This window comes from Amorphotheca resinae (genome assembly GCF_003019875.1).
Source record: "Amorphotheca resinae ATCC 22711 unplaced genomic scaffold M430scaffold_5, whole genome shotgun sequence".
In the NCBI taxonomy this organism is placed as follows: domain Eukaryota; kingdom Fungi; phylum Ascomycota; class Leotiomycetes; order Helotiales; family Amorphothecaceae; genus Amorphotheca; species Amorphotheca resinae.
This window is the reverse complement of record NW_020194475.1, coordinates 763,803-781,848: the sequence shown is the minus strand read 5'-3', so window position 1 is coordinate 781,848 and position 18,046 is coordinate 763,803. Positions and strand designations below refer to the sequence as shown.

Genomic DNA, 18,046 nt, shown 5'->3' with positions numbered 1-18,046 from the left:
ACTACTGAACCCATCTCAGTAATACAGGCATTAAAGCTTTAAAGCAGGCTCATTCCTTTGTCTGTTACTTGCTCATTTACACGTCCTGAAAGCCTTGTAGCGATTGATATTGACATCTTTGCAAAAAGTTATTCCCTGTCCGATAAAAATATCCCTGCTGCCCCACCACAGTTCTCTCAGCTCAAGATCCTTGGATTGCGTCCTCGAGATCTCTGCTCTTCCACAGAACTGTGGCTGGCGGTACTACCTTCTCTCTCCCTTTTTTTCTTCGATACGAATGCACGCTCCACTTGCAGTTTTTTTGCTTCCCACAGGCGCAACCTCTATCTAGCCCCTCTTTCATCCGGTCTCACTGCGGTGACCAAATCAGAGCACCTATCGGATCAGATCAACACCTCCGCGACGTCTCCTCGATCAACGAGCGCCTCCACGATGTCTCGAGTTCAGACTCTATAGAGTATGAGCTGGTTTATTCTCCAACCGAAGGTGGTAGATGGCCCTTCTTCACGTGGGCACATCATCCCCGTAGACTATTCTCGAAGCCGTTTCAGACCTCCAGTCTTTCAGCTGAGCTTTTGCAAATAGCCCTGTGCAATCAACCGTTCGACATCTCCTTGACGGACATAGAACTGAGAATTCTTGGTAAGATTGATTGTGCTACATATTTGATTAGCAAGTTGTGGTCGGAAATTTATATTTAGACCCACCCGTATTCAGTCTGTATTTCACCAGCATCTTTCAGGACGCGAACGTCGATAAATAGATCTCGCGGAGGCTCCAGACTGCCTGTCAAATCGATATCTGTCCATTGTCCCTTGTATGCCGCAAGTAAATCGCTGTATTGTCGAACGTATTCCTCCTCCTCGGGACTTAAGCTACTGCTGTTGCCCTCGCTATTTCCCAAATCCGCTCCTCGGTTCTGGCCTTCATTGGGACCTTTCTGCTGTTGCACCGCTAGGTCTAATATATCGTTACCATTCCAAACCATTTCCTCTAACTTATCGGTCCGAGTACGGTGATATGCGAGTAGACATCTCTTGTTTCGGCGCATGCAGAGGTGGTCGACGAGAAGCGTACAGGCTGTTGCAGGGTCGGCAGAGGGATCGAAGTGCCCATTAAATGACTGGAGAATATTCGTGGCATCCTTATCCAAATCTCGTACTTCTCGGGTCACGGCGCGTACAATTTCAGTCGCGTAAGGGGGAAGATGTTCAAGCTTTTGAGTCCGCTTTGCTTGCTGGACCTGGACTGAAGGTTAGCCCGGGCTGAGGAGACACTTGGTGGGTTCTTACAAGCTTATTACCCAAGTCGCCATACATCTGAAAATGACACAAATTTTCAACTTGCGAATTGGATTCCTTCAGCCTTCTGCTCGGGTAGAGAAGTACCTACGCACCGTGGGACGTGGCGCGCTTAAATTTTGCCATAAATAGATGTACCTACCACACCTTAGTAATGTAAGTATAGGATTTAGACGCCAGTAGCGCGATGCTTGACCTTTGAGCTTGACCGCAGCCGTTATCAATCATCTGCATTGCACCGCCATTTGTGGAACTGCAGCGATAGGTGACAATGGTACCATTCAATACTTCGAACGATATATCCTTGAAAGATTTCTGCCCTTTGACTAGGGGGAGGACGGCTACCTGCATGAACAATGGCCTTGTTAAAACAAAAGACAGTCAGTCTACAGCCCATGCTCAAACTTATCAGATGGCAAACATTACCCGCGATCACGGATGACTGGAGGCGGCTGCAAATTATTTCCTACGTGGAGTAGATCTATCATAACCTGCGCCAGGCAAGAACTCCCTCGGAACACTATTGGAAAGAAATTCAAGAACCTGCAGCGCCAGTATCGCTTCCACAAATGCACTCAACATTCCCTCCTTATCTCTTGCCCTTTCCTTGGATGACATCTCTTACTCAGGCCCCTCCCGGCTTTGGAAAGGTCACCCCTAATCCGCTTTCACTAGTCTTCAGCTTGCATTCATCCAGTTATCAAATTCCTGGCTCTCGTCGAGCGATTCAACGTGCCAACCTTCCTGATGGCCTCTCAGTACGTGCATGTGCTGATCATGGATTTGTGTGCTATTCATTGCGAGCTCGGGGTCAATGTAACTTAGAGTGGGATCATGGTGGTTTCGGTCCATCATGTCATACGGAGACTGCCATTGCTGGTCGTCGTTCTGACTACCGCCATCGCCGAAAAAGACACCTTCTGGGTGAACCTCAGCATAGAGTCCACCACCGTACGCTATTTGCTCCTGTGGCATCAGAGAAGGATCGATTTTTTGTTCTGATCCCGGGTGTGCTCCGTACTGGGGGTACGGATTCATCATATCATACTCTTGTCCTCCTGGAAGACCAAGGTATGAGTGAACACCTGGTGTTGGCGCTTTTCTGATTATGACGTCCTCGACATTGGCCATATTTGGATTACTTTGAATTATCTGCTGGTAGTACTGGTCAGCACGCAGGTCCGCCTGGTTGTATTGCGCTGGAAGCGGCTTTCCAGGATTAGTGGCTTGGTAGGACGACTTGTTATAGCCGCCATAGTTGGGCTCCACTGAGTTGTCTCTTGACCCATATCCGTAAGCCGAGCGCCTTGTTGGGTATGAGACTGGTTGCTCTGGCCTAGGCGTTGACCGAGGCCGTTTGAGTCTCTTCGATTGTCCATCATGCCAGTCGAAATCGTCCAGATCCGACTCTTCAGACATTGGCTCTTCGGAGACTTTTCTTTTGGGAGCCTTGGTTGTCCCTGGCTTAGTGGGGGAGAATTTATACCCCGGATGCGCGTTCTGGTGATTCTGTCGCTCGATTCTGGCCCACTCGCTGAATTGCTCCTTGACCGAGTCCGGTTCCAAGGGCCAGCTGTCGCCACAGACTTGCGAGACAACTTGATGGTTGTTTTGGAGGCACCAGTCTTTTGTCCGGTTCTGGTACGCTTTACGATAGAGCATGAAAGAATTCATAGGACGCTTGACTTTCCCAGGGAATTTCCCATCCTCGACTTCTCTCCGTCGCTCCTCCGCGGATCGGTTCACATATGCTTCGATATCTGCCACCGGCACATGTGTCCAATCTTTTGTTAATTCGCTCAGCGGCTTTTCAAGTTTTGCAACTTTCTTCTCCGCTTTTACTTTGTCCTTCTTGGCTTTCTTCGCCTTGGGCGATTTCCCAGCCCGAGAACGCTCTTCAGGCATAGGCCGCAGATTCTGCTGGTTTCCCTGGGTACTATATCTACTTCTTGTTCTTGGCATATCGCGGTTCATCGATGGAGTAGGCGGCGAAGTCGCTGGTGTGCTGTATCGGTCTTGATATATTGACTCTTGATACTCCGGGTTATAGTTATCCTGCTGCGATGTTAGTGGGCTGCTGCGGTGCAAGATATCACACCTCTTACATATTGTATCCCCAATCCTGAATCTTGATGTTGATGGTATGAAAATCTAGGCTGCTGGCTAGGATGGCCATATAATTCATCCTGCCCAGGTGTTGGCGAGCCGTAGTTCGACTGTAAATGAACTCCCTCATCATGTTGGTATGGTTCTTGTGGGTAAGGACTATTCGCATTGTGTCGAATGATATGTTGGAGTCCATGCTGGATAATTTCGCCGCCATTCGATGGTGGCGGGGAGAGAGGCATGTTGGTAGGTGGCATTCCCTAATACCGTGTTCAATGTACTGTTGCACAGGCTTCTTAAAACTTGTTGATATCTGGCAACGTTTCTGGTTGGCGGAGCCTTGGGTATATGCTGGCTAAGTGGCTCAGCGGTGTGGAAGATATCCTGTGAACAACTGATGCGATGTCCAATATGCTATCACTGTGTCGTTGAAGCCGGTGTCGATCTGATGCAATCTTCAAAAATCCTCTCAGAGAGGCACTTGATAAGAATCGATGCTTTCACAAACCTTCCTCCTGATCTAATTGGTGGTTGTGAAGGCGAAGCAACGTGGAAAGCACATATGAGCCTCGTCAGTAACGCGGTCAGAGATCTTGGCGGCGAAAGAAGTGCTGAATCAAGTGAAACCGGAAGTATCTTCCTGAAGGAAGACCAAGAGCTTCTAGAAGGAAGATCTTTCAATCTTCTTTCGCCTTAAGAAAGAGCATCTGAGGTTCCAATCATTAGATTCTTGCCTGAGAAATGAATCAAGTGCGAATGGTTTGTCTTTTCTCTCGGGTTGCGTAGTATCAGAGAGTTTGGGATGAACCTATTGCAAGAAGCCGTCCTGCAGTAACGCGCTTTCTCCTTAGCAGCACGATGTTCTGGAACCGTAAAATCGGGAGACAGAGCTGCCAGTGGCCAGTGTCCGACACCCCTGAGACTGATGCAGAGGCTCTGAGTCTGCTGTATATCAATATTTCTTTGTTGGATGATGTGTCAAAGGCCTGTTGGAGGGAGCAATGACTCTATTCACAGTAACAGTGTAGGAGCGAGGCGGTCTTTGTTCAGAATTCTAAGTCCAAGAAAGGATTTGGGGTTGAACTTTATGTACTGTGCACCTCAATATCTTTGATGAATTAGGAAATCCTGACAAGGTCAGGGTGCTGTTTCCGGCCAATTACTGCATCCGCTCTAATGCTCTCCGCAACCGCTGGGCCTATAGCAAAAATCCTCAGAAGCGGACACTACCCTTCTTTCGCATGCGGATTCAAATAGGCACATGGATTCCCCAACGGCAACTTCATAGGATGGTGAAAACATGGATTCATATTGCCAACATCACTTCATTATGGCGGCTCATGCCCATCCAGTATTCCATTGCAGCATGATAATGGCCTACATCCTTAACCAAATCGTTGATTGCTCGTTGCAAGACATCACTAAGACGCGTTTCCGTCGAGGCTGCATATGAGTACAAACAGCTGGCCCAAATTTTGAATTAACACCCATGGATGGGATTTGGAGAGCTTCTCCACCAGTTCACGCAGAGGTCCCCAGATACTATTAGCAAGGACAACCCTGCTGCGTCTGTCGGTCGCGGATCCGGTGGCGAGGAATGCTTGCTGTGTTACACGGATCTCCTGCAAAGCTGTCTCTAGGCTGAGGAATGCAGCCACCACAAGCCAGCGGTTCAAAACTGCCGAATGCACAATCTATTTTGAGCGCCGTGGGCTAGAAAGCATGGGATTCATAGACGTCTGTATCTCCTGGAGGTTTTGGCGACAGTGTGCAGAGCTCACGATAGCACATACATATCACCCCGGCATTGATCATGGCAGGCCGCGCGAACGCGAACTCACCGGCTACCTGCAGTAGCGGCACTGCACTTATGAGATGGCAGAAGGCTGTTTGGACGTCGGTTTCACCGGTATCCGGATGCCTCCCTGCGCTTATTAAGGCAACAAGCCCTCCAGTGTTGATACTGGCTGCCATGAACAAGTTGCGATTCTCAGACTTTGCTCGGACTCCAAGCCTCTACCCATATCGGATCTAGGATGAAAAGCTCAACGCTCTGGCTGAGGGGAAGATCGCATAGTGCTATTTAAGTATAAGCCTCCTCACGATCTCCCCGTTCGTCTCTCCGTATTAATTCAGCCTACCGATACGCAAATGAGCGAATGGAGCGTTCGAATCCTCTCGAGATATACCAAGAGCTAGCTGTTGCCACTGTACCAAGCAAGAGCAGCGTGGAAGCCACATGTCTAAAATATAGTTCCCGTGGCCAAATGATGGATAACCCCGTATTGGCTGCTGACAACCATTGCGGCTTGAGACAACACGGGCCAACGGGTCGCTTCCTCACTTCTCCTTACGCGGCCAGCCTGCTATCCCAGGATGCTGACACCAGAACTGTATAGGAGCATTCGAAGGGGACCGAGGACAAGCCCTGATTGCCCATGGTTGGACACATGACGTTATTATGTTGAGTGCCTGTGGTCGCAAGCAGTGTTCATGTGGTTTGGGTCCTCATTCCGCGGAACGGGCGCCCTGGGAGGAAGGAATGTCCACTGGCTGAGCGCGGCATCATGTAATTTATTTCACAGATAGAACTTATTAATTCTGCGGGGTTTCTGCCGCACGGTGTCGTTGTGTCGACGAAAAGAGAGTCAATTATCTATCATGCATTTACCATCTCCCTTTAATGCAAACGCTCTGTATACCATACATTTTCTCAGTACAGCATCCCTTAAGAGGGCCGGCCACCCATCCAGACCATGCCCACACAAACTTCCGCCCTCTCGTGCGCCATAATCTGAATCCCAGAATATTATTCTTTTAGTACAAGAAGTGCGTGACCAGATTTCCAACCAATAAAGACCCCCCACCGCCACTGAGGAAACCCATCAAGCATTATCCTTTTATTCAAGAGTTGCCGCCTTTGTTTAGCAGACAAAGGAAGCATCCGATTAAAGCGCCGTCGTGCCCACGCAACCTGCTAGTTCAACCAAAGACAACATCAGAAGCTCGCGCCATGCCCGTTCTCACGGCTCCGTTCGGGCTCCGAGGGCTTAACCGGTGGTGTCAAGTTTTGGAGCTGTGGACTGGGGGACAAAGAGGCCACCGGTGGCAAGACTGATGGCGTGGCCGAGGCCAGGTTTCCATTAGATGTCGTTGGTCTGGGGGGTGAATGCTTGGTCGGGGAAAGTCCTGTCGCGACCGGCGGAAGGGGTGAAGAATAGCTTGGATCCCCAACTTGCTGAAATTGAGAAAGCTGTGTTCCGGGAGACAATGCTGACTCCTGCTCGTTCGGCCTCGGATTCATCGGCGGGCTGCTGGATAGATTAACAGCCGGATGGCCTTTGTTCGCTGGCGTCAGTACCGGGGTGCCAGAAAAGGGGGACGGCAGGTTGATTGAGCCCTGGCGATGATATCTATCATTTGATGCCGGAAACTGACCATTCGGGGCCCGAGACGGGGATGACTGTCCGTTGCGTTGAGATGTAGCTGGGGAGTAGCTAGCAGTGTTGTACTGAACTGGCGTGCCTTGACCATTGCCATTGATGAAGGAATAGGACTCGTGCTGGACGGGCGGAGGTAGATTAGTAGGGCTATGTGGATGGGGAGATGAGAACGCATGCGCGCTTGGAGGCCTTTGGACACCAGAATGAGCAGGAGTTCCGCTGTTAGCATAAGGTGAATAGTGCTTTCCGCTAGCAGATGCACTGCTGGACGGTCTGTCGTAAGCCATGGCGGTGGGAGCAGGCGCTGGAACGGAAGGCATTGCCATCTTCGAAGGTTCCTGAGGTACTTGGTGACCGTTACTCTGGGATACACCCACAGCAGCCTCTTGTGGAACGTAAGGTACCTGCCACGGCGTACTTTTCTGGGCAACACTCGGAGTGAACTGGGCTGTTTCCGTGGGAACTTTTGTTGTGTTGTCGTGAACGGTATGAGGTGATGAGTGAAGATCTCCACTGCCGTTTGCACCTGACTGATCTAAGACTGCTGGCAAGCCACTCTGCGTAGGAGGCATCGCTGAAGAGGAGGATCCCGGTCGATTGAGCTTGATCGTTATTGGGGGATGAGTCTTCGCTCTTTCAGCGTCCTTCGCACGGCGCTCACAAGTCTTGCAGATGAAATGGAAATCATCCCGCTCGGCCTCCTCACGGCTAACACCGACACACTTACTGTGCTGCCAGATATTGCACCTCTCGCATGCAATGCTATGCGTGCCGTCGTCAATCTGACCATATGCGCCACAAATGCAGTCAAAAATCCAATCTTCCTCGTTCAGTTCTTCGAGCGCCTGCTTCTTTCTTTCTATCTCTGCCTTCAGCTGTCGCTCTGATAACCGGGCTTGTCCCGATTCGAGTCTTTTGCTGTCTTCAGAAAGATTGGCAAGCTCTTCCTCGTGAAGAATGCGTCGCGCTTCCCTCTCCTTCAATCGTTGTTCTCGAGTCTTCATACGAGACTCCCTCTCCTTCTCTAACTTCAACCATTTTTCTTGCTCCTTCTTCGCCATCGCAAGCTCAGCCTGTCTCTTTCGTTCGGCTTCTCGAGCCTCTTCTTCCTGTCTTCGCTGCTCGAGTCTACCAGCAATTCTACTAGATCTCTTCGCTGTAGCTAATCTCTCAAGATTGAGTAGCTCGCGTTCCTTCTGCGCTGCCTTGCGTTTCCGAGCTTCCTCTTGTTTCTCAAGAATTGGCAGAAGTTCATCTACTATGCGTTTGCGCAAAATCTTCTCGTTGGGATCACGGCTCTTATCGATGGAGGCAACGAAGGCATTAAGCTCATCCAAAGTAACAGCCAGACATTCCCATTTCATACCGCCAAATCCGTCGTCCTCCATGTCGGCATTTGTATGGTCCTCAGCAGCTGATTCTTCAACATGTTCAGCTTCACTATCTGCAGCTTCTGAGACCTTTCGACGTTTGCTAGCTCTGCGAGATGCTTTGGCTTTTTTCGAATTCTTTTTGGGCTTTGACACTGGAGGCGGAGGAGGAGGGTCAGTCCGGCGGTAGAGTCGGTTATCGTCCAGGAGAAAATAAGTACGGTCTTCCGCGTCCCATCCAAAGGGTTCAATCCGCTGTTTGGCTGGTGTTAGTTGAGCCACTAATAGGATCCAGCACCAGACAGCTTACCCAGATTGTCTGTTCGGTATCTTTTTGTTCCTCCATCTTCTCGCGAATGCGATCAGGATTATTAAGTGTCCATTGTGTAAGCTGTTGCAATACTCGGATCTAACTTGTGTCAGCAGGATCCAGCTCGTGCAGTTTATAGAATAGCACCTTTGTAAAAACATCGAACTCATTGAATTTTGCAGGCTCTTCTTCGGTGCCGAAGGGGTTGCGATGTGGCGCTTTAGCAACGTATTGCCTTCGTGTGTATTCATCGAATAGTTCAGGGCTATATAAAGTCAGCCAAGTACCGCAAAAGAGGGGTCAAAGACCAGCGCTTACGTCAAGCCTCGGTGCGAAGACACAAATTTCAGGAGAGCAAGGCCAATCTCGGGTAAAACAGTTGAATGAGTCTTCAGGCATTCCGCCTCAAGGTCCTACACGTAATTGTATAAGTATCGCAGCCGACAACGGGGTTGACCAAAAGGGGGCATCAGGGAGACGAGGGGTCGGCCTTACCTCGACGTCCAGGTTCTCATCAATCTTGACAGCCCGTCCGAAAATGAATATCCACTGAACCAGGTTGGCAAACTCCCACATATTGCGAATACGGTGAAGCAGACCGTGTTCCTTGGGAGCCTCGGCGGCCTCCATTTCTTGCCGTCCCCTCTTCCTGGAAGAGGCCATGTTGAAGGGGAGGTCGCGTCTCAAGAGCAGTAGTTGTGATGGTAGGTGATGCTTCGGTAAGACGCGATGTGCCGAACTAGAGGTAGGATGCTCGCGCAGTGGGAGATGAACGATGAGGGCGATCGAGCAATGTTGCTGTAGGATGAAGTGTTGAAAGGTTGGTGTACATTTTCCGCCGTCTAGGGGGTAAATTTCATTGATCGACGACGCGAAGCGTGAAGTTGAAGTGATGCTGCGATTACCTACTTTCGCTTACGTAAGGCGCACCATGACTGCGGCACGTGAAAAATGGGGTTAGAGGCGGCGGCGGGAATAACTTATTCCGGATCCGGATCCACGTCCAAATCCGGTCGATGAAGTTCTAGATGGGGAAAGATGCGCAGTTACGAGGTTCCTGAGATAACTCGTGTGCCTTGAGCCTCCAAATCCAAACTCTCTCTCACGGTCTGTTTGAGCTGGCCTATGCCTATGCATCTACGGGGTATATCTCTATCTTTTATCTTCTTTCGTTTATCTTTTCTTTTCTTTTCTTTTCTTCCCTTTCCTCTCTCTTCTCCACTCCTGCGCGCGCGTGTGCACACGCAACTCCCCTTGCCCCGGCCCAAAAATAGGGCGCCTCAGCCTTGGCGCGTCCCGAAGCGGCCCCTGCCTTCAACCCCCTGGCTTAGCTGTTGCTTTGCGCCAAACTGTTCGTGTCGGAGTACGTTGTGTTCCAGAAAGAAGCATTTCAAAAACAACGACATCCCACCTCCAAATTCTGCCCGGTCGATGGTTGCGTACGCCACAATACCGAGAGCATGTCCTTCACGATCCTTTCACAATGACCAGGACGCGCACCTCCCATAATGAACACGACTTGATTTGACCAGCGTCTACCTCCTACCCACCTCCCTACCTATCTACATGCGCCCAGCGGGCCCTGTGCACAATCCTCGAAATCGGCCAGCGATAACGACTATACACTAATACAAGACTCTTGGGGCATTCCCGTGAGCACTGGCCATAATGCCTTTGAATCAGAACACTTCACAACCGCCAGGGACCCCTTCCACTCCCCCCCAATCAATACCTTTGCGGAATCTCACCCGGCCGCCTGATTCTGCAGACCTAGGAGATGGAGTTGGTAGACATGCCCGCGGAAGAAGTCTGTTAGGAGGCACAGGTCCATTGAGTGCGCAAAACTATGGTCCACGATATGAGAGACTGGGCGACACGTCCCCGAGTCCGACTCGAAGGGCAGCCCACCAACCGCACCTGGCTCCCCTACAAACCACAGCACCCCACGAAGAGTCTCAGACGCCGATATCACCAGTTGGTAACCCAGTCGATTTTCAAGCCGCAATGGGATTTGCAGGCCTTCTTATTCCCGACATAAGTGTATCACCCGTCCCCCGAGAAAGGTCAACTTCGTACGGATCTGCGGACTTTGGTCGTATCTCGCCATATCAAGATGGAAGTGGAGGGGATAACCAGTCATATTTCGCTGCCGAATCGGATATGGTACCCCTTACTGACCCGGCGCAGCTACAACCCATCAGTGGTGCACGCCCCTCAGAAATGGAAGCCCAGCGACATGATAGATCTAGTTTTCGTTCTGTAAGCTTTAGCTCACCAGGACCGAAACATAGGATTTCTAGGCTTGGGGACGACCTTGAAAATCTTGAAGGTAGACCGTCGCGGTCAAAAGATTATATGTATGGAGCATCCTTGACGCCTGATGGTAGGACGAGGTCGCGATCACCATCAACTGCAACCGCACTCTCGAGGGCTGGATCCATCGTAAGAGCAATGTCGCAGCGTGTCGTTAATCTGAGTGGTGAAGCTGAGCTTATTGAAGAGAGCGCTCGTCGAGAGGCGTCTCGACACACTTCTCGTAGGGCTTCCCGACGGAGTCGAGCGCTTTCCCAAGAAGAAGATATCAGATCCGAAATATCAAGCCTCAGTGAAGAGTCCGAACCACAACTCCGACGTAAGGCTGATCCAATGGGTGCTGGCCCGAACTATGGGGCACAACCTCCTACCGCACCTGTCGAAAAGGCAATGCGGTTCTTTAGCACGGTTCAACCTGATCCTTCGTGGGAACAGGAAACACCAAAACCGCCGAATCCTCTGAAGGGTAAATCCTTAGGCATATTTTCTCCAGAGAGTAGGATCAGAAATAAGTTGTGCGACCTCTTGGTTTACCCCCTCACGGAACCTACAATTTTACTCCTTATCGTGGTTCAGACTATTCTCCTTGCTGTCGAATCATCTAAAAACGTTTATACGACTGGAAATGAACGCCCAAGGCGATGGGGCCACACTGCAATCGACTACGCTTTGCTTGCGCTGTTCGTCATCTTCACTTTCGAAATTGTAGCTCGAATCATTGTGTCCGGCTTCATTTTTAATGCCCCTGAATACGGCGAAGGGCATGGCACAAGAAGTTTGAAGAAGGCAATAGCCGATAAATACCGTGCTGTTTTTGCACCTCAGAGGCAAAGCTCTCTCAAAGCTCCTCGAACGGCAACGTCTTTCAGCGCCCCTGAGCTTCTTCGGTCCTTTACCGCAAAACCAGGGGAAGGTATCCGAACTGTGGAACAGGCACAGCGCATACAGCTAGCCCGGCGAGCCTTTTTACGACACTCGTTCAATAGACTTGACTTTGTCGCGGTCGTATCCTTTTGGATAGCTTTTGTCCTGGGCATCAGTGCGATAGAAAGCGATTACCACCTATATATTTTCCGTATGCTGAGTTGCTTGCGAATTCTCCGATTACTTGCCATAACGCATGGTACCTCTGTACGTGTACAATCCTCCCTATAGTGCCACCGCTAACATTTAGGACAGATCATTCTAAGAAGTCTGAAGAAGGCCACGCCGTTGCTTCTCAACGTATCTTTTCTAATAGGCTTCTTCTGGCTCCTCTTCGCAATTATAGGCGTTCATAGCTTCAAATCCAGTTTCGATCGTCAATGCGTTTGGCTCGATCCATCAGATCCATTCAACAGTTCTGGCCTGGCCTATACAAATGTCTTACAAATGTGCGGCGGGCAACTCAACAATGTCACTGGTGCCCATGAACCTTGGCTGATTGGCCCTCTGACCAATCTCACAAATGGCTCCACGACTGCCAAAGGTTATCTCTGTCCCCAGGGATCATTATGCCTTCAGCTTGAGCCGGACCAGCTTCCCTATAATGGAACGGTCAGTTTCGACAATATATTCCAATCGTTGGAACTTGTTTTCGTCATCATGACAGCCAACACCTACTCGGACCTCATGTATTACACCCTTAACTCCGATTATCTCGCAGCTGCTCTATTCTTCGCTGCTGGTATCATCATAATGACGCTGTGGCTTCTGAACTTGCTCATTGCTGTGATTACCTCTTCATTCCAGGTCATCAGAGAGGAGAGCAAGAGGAGTGCTTTCGCAGCAACTGTGAAAGGATTGGTAGATGACCTGGATATCAAAAGACCAAGACAGATCAGCTCCATAAAGAACTTATACAACAAGACCTACTGGTTCTGGATCCTCGTTATTACGTATGGCCTAGTGTGCCAGGCATTTCGAAGTTCCACGATGTCACCGGATCGGGCGAAGTTCATAAACAATTCAGAGACTGTTGTGACCTTCCTGCTCCTGGCTGATATCATCCTCAGATTCATTGCCGACTGGCGGGGCTTCCAACATGACAAGAAGAACTGGGTTGATCTTGGGCTAGCTGTCATTACTATGATTATCCTGCTCCCGCCAATCAGGCATTCTGGTCAGCCCTATGCTTGGCTAACACTGTTTCAAATTTTGAGGATATATCGTATCATCATAGCGGTGCCAGTCACCAGGAGCTTGATTACTCTTGTCCTTGGAAATTCAAGCGGTATCGGCAACCTCATGCTATTCGTCTTCTTGGTGACCTTCCTGATGTCAATTTTTGCCGTACAATTGTTCCGTGGCGAGTTAACTCCAACGGACCCTTATGGCAACATTATTAAGGTCTCCTTCTTCAACATTTACAACGCTTTTCTCGGGATGTACCAGATATTGTCTAGCGAGAACTGGACAACCATGGTTTACAATATCACTGCTTTCGACACTGCTCATAACACTGCTTGGATGGGCGCTTTGTTCCTCATCGCCTGGTTCATTCTCGGCAATTTCATCCTGGTAAACATGTTCATAGCTGTTATCCAGGAGAATTTTGATGTATCCGAAGACGAGAAGCGCATGTACCAAGTCAAGGCATTTCTAAATCGAAGAGAACTTGGGGGCTCTTCGAGTAATCTATCTTTGTCGGCCATATTCCGCTTCGGTCGTTCCAGAACCAAGAAGGACGCCTTGGACTATGGCCCAGCGACGATGGAGATGCTATTAAAAGACGCCGTGGTGAAGGACTTCCTCGATGACGAAGCTGGGAGCAGGCAAGAACCAGAACCCCAAACTGCTGAGGTAAACGTAGAGATGCCTGCCGTGAACCCGGGTGTGCTATCCTCCCTCTGGGGAAAGTTTGTGAATCGAGTCTGGGACCGGGAGCCAAATCCGTTCTATTCTAACATCCACTTCTCTGGAACCGACGACACAGATGCCAGGACGATGGCAAAGGAAGCAGTAACCCAAACATCACAACGCAAAAAAGCACAGCGCGAGTATTTGGCCCGGCACCCAAATTACAACAACTCTTTGTTTATATTCAAGCCGAACAACCCTGTTCGACGATTCTGCCAGAGGATTGTTGGGCCTGGCCGCGGAAATGAGAGATTTGACGGCGTGGAGCCGAACAAGGTTGTCTGGTATGCTTTCTCCGCGTTCATATATGCTGCAATAGTGGCAATGGTTTTGCTTGCCTGCATAACCACTCCCCTATATCAGAAGGAATACTTTGGCAAGCAGCAATTCAGCGTGAAGAATTGGTTCGTATGGTCCGACATGGCTTTTGCTATCTTATTCACCGTCGAAGCCGCCATCAAAGTTATTGCAGACGGATTCTTTTGGACGCCAAATGCATATTTCAGGAGCTCATGGGGGGCCATTGACTTTGTTGTCCTCGTCACTTTTTGGGTCAACGTCCTCACTGCACTGTTGAATGAAGGTGCAGTGTCGAGAGCCATAGGGGCCTTCAAAGCCTTGCGAGCCTTAAGACTCCTTAACGTTAGTGATAGTGCTAGGGATACGTTTCATTCCCTCATCATTGTTGGAGGCTGGAAAATCTTCTCTGTAAGCAACATTCTGTACGGGCTTGTAGACTTGTGCTAATTGCTACCAGGCTGCCTTTGTATCTTTGTCTCTCCTGATTCCGTTCGCCATTTATGGCGTAAACCTTTTCAATGGCCAGATGGAGATATGCAATGACAACCAGAGCGGGATAACGAATCTCTCTGACTGTTTTGGAGAATGGAACAGCACCCCTTTCAGCAACAATTGGAGTTTACTTGCGCCGAGAGTGGCAGCCAACCCGTATTACAGTTTCGACAACTTTCCGAGCTCTTTGTTCATTCTTTTCCAAATCGTTTCTCAGGAGGGCTGGATTGACGTCATGTGGAGCGCAGAATCCATCACCGGTCGAGGCCTTCAACCCCAGTACTTCGCCTCCCAAGGCAACGCAGTCTTCTTCGTTATCTTCAATCTTCTTGCCACAGTCTTCATACTTACGTTGTTCATTACGGTGTTTATGCGCAACTACACTGAACAAACCGGCGTGGCGTTCTTGACTTCAGATCAAAGATCGTGGTTAGAATTGAGGAAACTTTTAAGACAAGTTTCACCGTCAAAGCGGCCCTCCAACACAGACAGACAGAAGTGGAAGGATTGGTGCTATAAGAGAGCCGTGAGAAAGCATGGTAAATGGCAAATGACCATGACCATAGTTCTTGTCTTACACCTTATCCTTTTGATGGTGGAATACTACCCCGAACCATACTGGTGGGAGCTTACGCGGACCTACATCTTTTTGGTATTTACCGTGTTTTACATGGCGAATGTCATTGTTAGGATTGTTGGGCTTAGCTGGTCGCGGTTCAGCAGAAGTTCATGGGATCTGTTCTCGATCTTCGCCGTTTTTGGAACCTTCACTGCCACAATTTTGGTCATAGCAAGACCGAACTCGCAAACGCTTCTTCAACTGCATAAGACGTTTTTGGTTCTAATCGTCCTTCTTATCATCCCGCGCAACGATGCGCTGGACCAGCTGTTCAAGACAGCAGCTGCCAGTTTGCCAAATATTGGCAATCTTCTTGCGACTTGGTCCGTTCTGTTTCTAGTCTTTGCCATCGCGCTGACTCAGACATTTGGCCTCACTCGGTTCGGGGGCCAGGAGACAGGCAACATTAACTTCAGGGATGTACCTAAAGCCCTCATTTTGCTCTTTCGCATGAGTACTGGCGAAGGTTGGAATCAAATCATGGAAGACTTTGCGGGTATTAAGCCGCCGTTTTGTGTAGAAGGCGAGACGTTCTTCGAAAGTGATTGCGGAAGTACATCTTGGGCCAGAGCCTTGTTCATATCCTGGAACATCCTGAGCATGTACATTTTCACAAGCTTATTCGTCTCGCTCATCTATGAGAGTTTCAGTTATGTGTACCAGCATTCAAGTGGACTTGGAAAAGTCAGTCGCGAAGAGATTCGACGATTCAAACAGGCATGGGCAACCTTGGATCCTGAAGGGACCGGATTCATTACCAAAGAGCAATTTCCACGGCTCTTGGGCGAACTCTCTGGACTTTTCGAGATGCGCATTTACAGCCAAGAACACTCCGTTCGGAGAATCCTGGAAGACATACAATCAGAGCCTGCGGGGGGCAGAATCCTATCCATGTCGTCTGTAGGTGGAGCGAGTGGCGTGGATTTGAAGGCATTGAATAAAAGGCTCTCTCAAATCGACCCAGCGGAAGTCCGAAAATCAAGAGCTCGTTACAACCTCTTTTATGAAGAAGTTATGGTCTCGGCCGACGTTGACCGAGGGATATCCTTTACTTCTGTGTTGTTGATCCTGGCCCATTATAATGTCATTAGCGATAACAAGAGCCTGAGGTGAGTCAATTCCATCGTAGTTCTTACAGCCTGCTAATGAAATTCTAGATTGGAAGAGTTTTTACGCCGTCGGGCACGTTTACAAAGAGTCGAGGAGGAAGTCCGCAGGCGGATTGTTCTTGGTTTCTTTGATACCATGTAAGAGCATATTGTCCGCGGTCTGTAACCTGCTAATCATTTCACAGGTACTGGTCGAGGAGATTCCGAAAACACATGGAGAATAAGAGGTCAGGACGCATGACTGACATACCCCAGCTTGGCCCGGAGGTCTTTGTCGACGACACGTACGATATAACAAAACAAGCCAAGCCATCGGTCTCGCCATTCCTTTCGCCATTTGAGGGAGGGGATTCTCGTGATTCTCGTGATTCTCGTGAAGCTTTCATCACTTCTGGCTGGGATGTTGGTCGAACTCGACGAGGCACGGAAACGTCGATCAGCGGCCTTCCAACCTCCCCTACCAGCCCCGGGTTATCGCCAAAGCAAAGCGCTCATAAAGCATCCAATTCTAGCTTTAGCTTGGAGGCCGAAGATGCTGGGAATGGAGGCGGGTCCGGTAGGAGTAGCAGGCGCGGAAGCACAGCCGAGAATGTCCTCGAGGTGCTTGACAATTCTGCTTGGGGCGAGAGCATTCGACGCAGTTTCACGATGAAACGACCATCTGGAGCTGGAGGGCGATATTCGTAGTCTGACGCGCGAAGGCCCTACGCGGATAAGGAAGGACTTCACCAGGGTGCACGTATTTTTGGGATGACCGATCAACCGAGGAGCGGGGTGTCTGCGTCCGTGGGCTCTGGCCGAGCCTGCGGTCGCAGCATGAATGAATGAGTTTTGGAGGCGCAAGCGAGGGAAGGGTAGGTGTCTGGTGGCACCAGGGACGCGGTAGGGTTTGCCGCGACTCACGCACCGTTATGATGTGGATATGCAGGCCTAGACAATGGAGGTTCATACATGGTTATTTGGTCATAATTGGGCGTCGCGGCGCAATAGGGTGGGTGGTCGGGTCCCTTGTGAGGATTCCCCTCCAGTGATGCATCATTGTATAAGAGCGGGGGTCATTGGGATGAGATAGATGTCTGTTTCATATTTACCGTGCATAGCCAAGGAGTTATAGTATGTAGAATTTCACAAACGGGAGACTGACTCGTTGGATTTGATCTGTACGAGCGAGCTTCCATCAATCATACACTCAGAATATAATTATAAGAACCCACCCTGCGTACCTACTGTACCGGATCAAAGACTATTATCACAACGACGAAGGATGATGGATGGTGTTTACTTATGGAATCTCGACAGTTTAAGGGTCTCGTGATTCTTAGATGGATGCCCCTCAAGCTCTGTAAGAGACACAACGATCGTGGTAGCAGTGTATGGCAGGTGTTCCAAGTCAATAATAAAAGTCGAGTCCCTGAATCCTTTCAAGATCCCTTGGAGCGGATGCAGACCTGAGGCATCATGCACTCCCCCTCCAGCACTCCCTGAAACCATGGTAACAGCCCCCTAAGAATCCGTTGCTCGCATGCTTCCGGGATAATAGTGATACTTTTGTTTTCAATTCTACGACAATGATGAAAAAGAGGGGAGGTTTGCTTTGGATGAGACCACAATTTCAGGAACAGGTAAAAAGCGAAGTAAAAAGCCGGTTTGGACAGAGATGCGCGGTAGGGATCTCCTTGGTGGAGGTGGGTGCGCCGGTTTGAGAGATGGGTGAAACAAGCGTGGCGAGACTCGTCGAAGGGGTGTTGCGGTGAAGGAGGGGTAGGGGGGAGTTTCTTGACTCTTGAATCAAGTTATCTGGAGCGTTCCTGAACTTGGTGCTGGATAGGGTTCTGGCGATCGTTG

General features: G+C 49.7%; 4 protein-coding genes across 4 annotated transcripts; 1 reads left to right on the top strand and 3 right to left on the bottom strand.

The window, feature by feature from the left end:
- Positions 1–563: 563 nt before the first annotated feature.
- On the bottom strand, positions 564–1,319 carry M430DRAFT_18391 (hypothetical protein; the record flags this gene model as incomplete). Its single annotated transcript, XM_024863861.1, has 3 exons — positions 564–657; positions 708–1,243; positions 1,293–1,319. 3 exons carry the CDS (start codon positions 1,317–1,319, stop codon positions 564–566), a joined length of 657 nt encoding a protein of 218 aa, XP_024721493.1.
- Positions 1,320–1,539: 220 nt separating this feature from the next.
- M430DRAFT_275118 (hypothetical protein) lies at positions 1,540–4,164 on the bottom strand. The gene is made up of 2 exons (XM_024865638.1): positions 3,407–4,164; positions 1,540–3,356 (listed from the first exon to the last, which is right to left on the bottom strand). Exons 1-2 carry the CDS (start codon positions 3,662–3,664, stop codon positions 1,980–1,982), a joined length of 1,635 nt encoding a protein of 544 aa, XP_024721492.1. The 5' UTR covers positions 3,665–4,164; the 3' UTR covers positions 1,540–1,979.
- Positions 4,165–6,405: 2,241 nt separating this feature from the next.
- Positions 6,406–9,193, bottom strand: M430DRAFT_99951 (hypothetical protein; the record flags this gene model as incomplete). The annotated part of the gene is made up of 6 exons (XM_024870234.1): positions 6,406–7,313; positions 7,377–8,475; positions 8,531–8,629; positions 8,690–8,795; positions 8,849–8,943; positions 9,026–9,193. The coding sequence occupies 6 exons, from the start codon at positions 9,191–9,193 to the stop codon at positions 6,406–6,408; spliced, it is 2,475 nt and encodes an 824-aa protein (XP_024721491.1).
- A 1,341-nt stretch (positions 9,194–10,534) lies between these two features.
- Positions 10,535–16,888, top strand: M430DRAFT_100785 (hypothetical protein; the record flags this gene model as incomplete). The annotated part of the gene is made up of 6 exons (XM_024860658.1): positions 10,535–11,221; positions 11,279–11,974; positions 12,023–14,389; positions 14,439–16,201; positions 16,250–16,339; positions 16,387–16,888. 6 exons carry the CDS (start codon positions 10,535–10,537, stop codon positions 16,886–16,888), a joined length of 6,105 nt encoding a protein of 2,034 aa, XP_024721490.1.
- Positions 16,889–18,046: the final 1,158 nt, after the last annotated feature.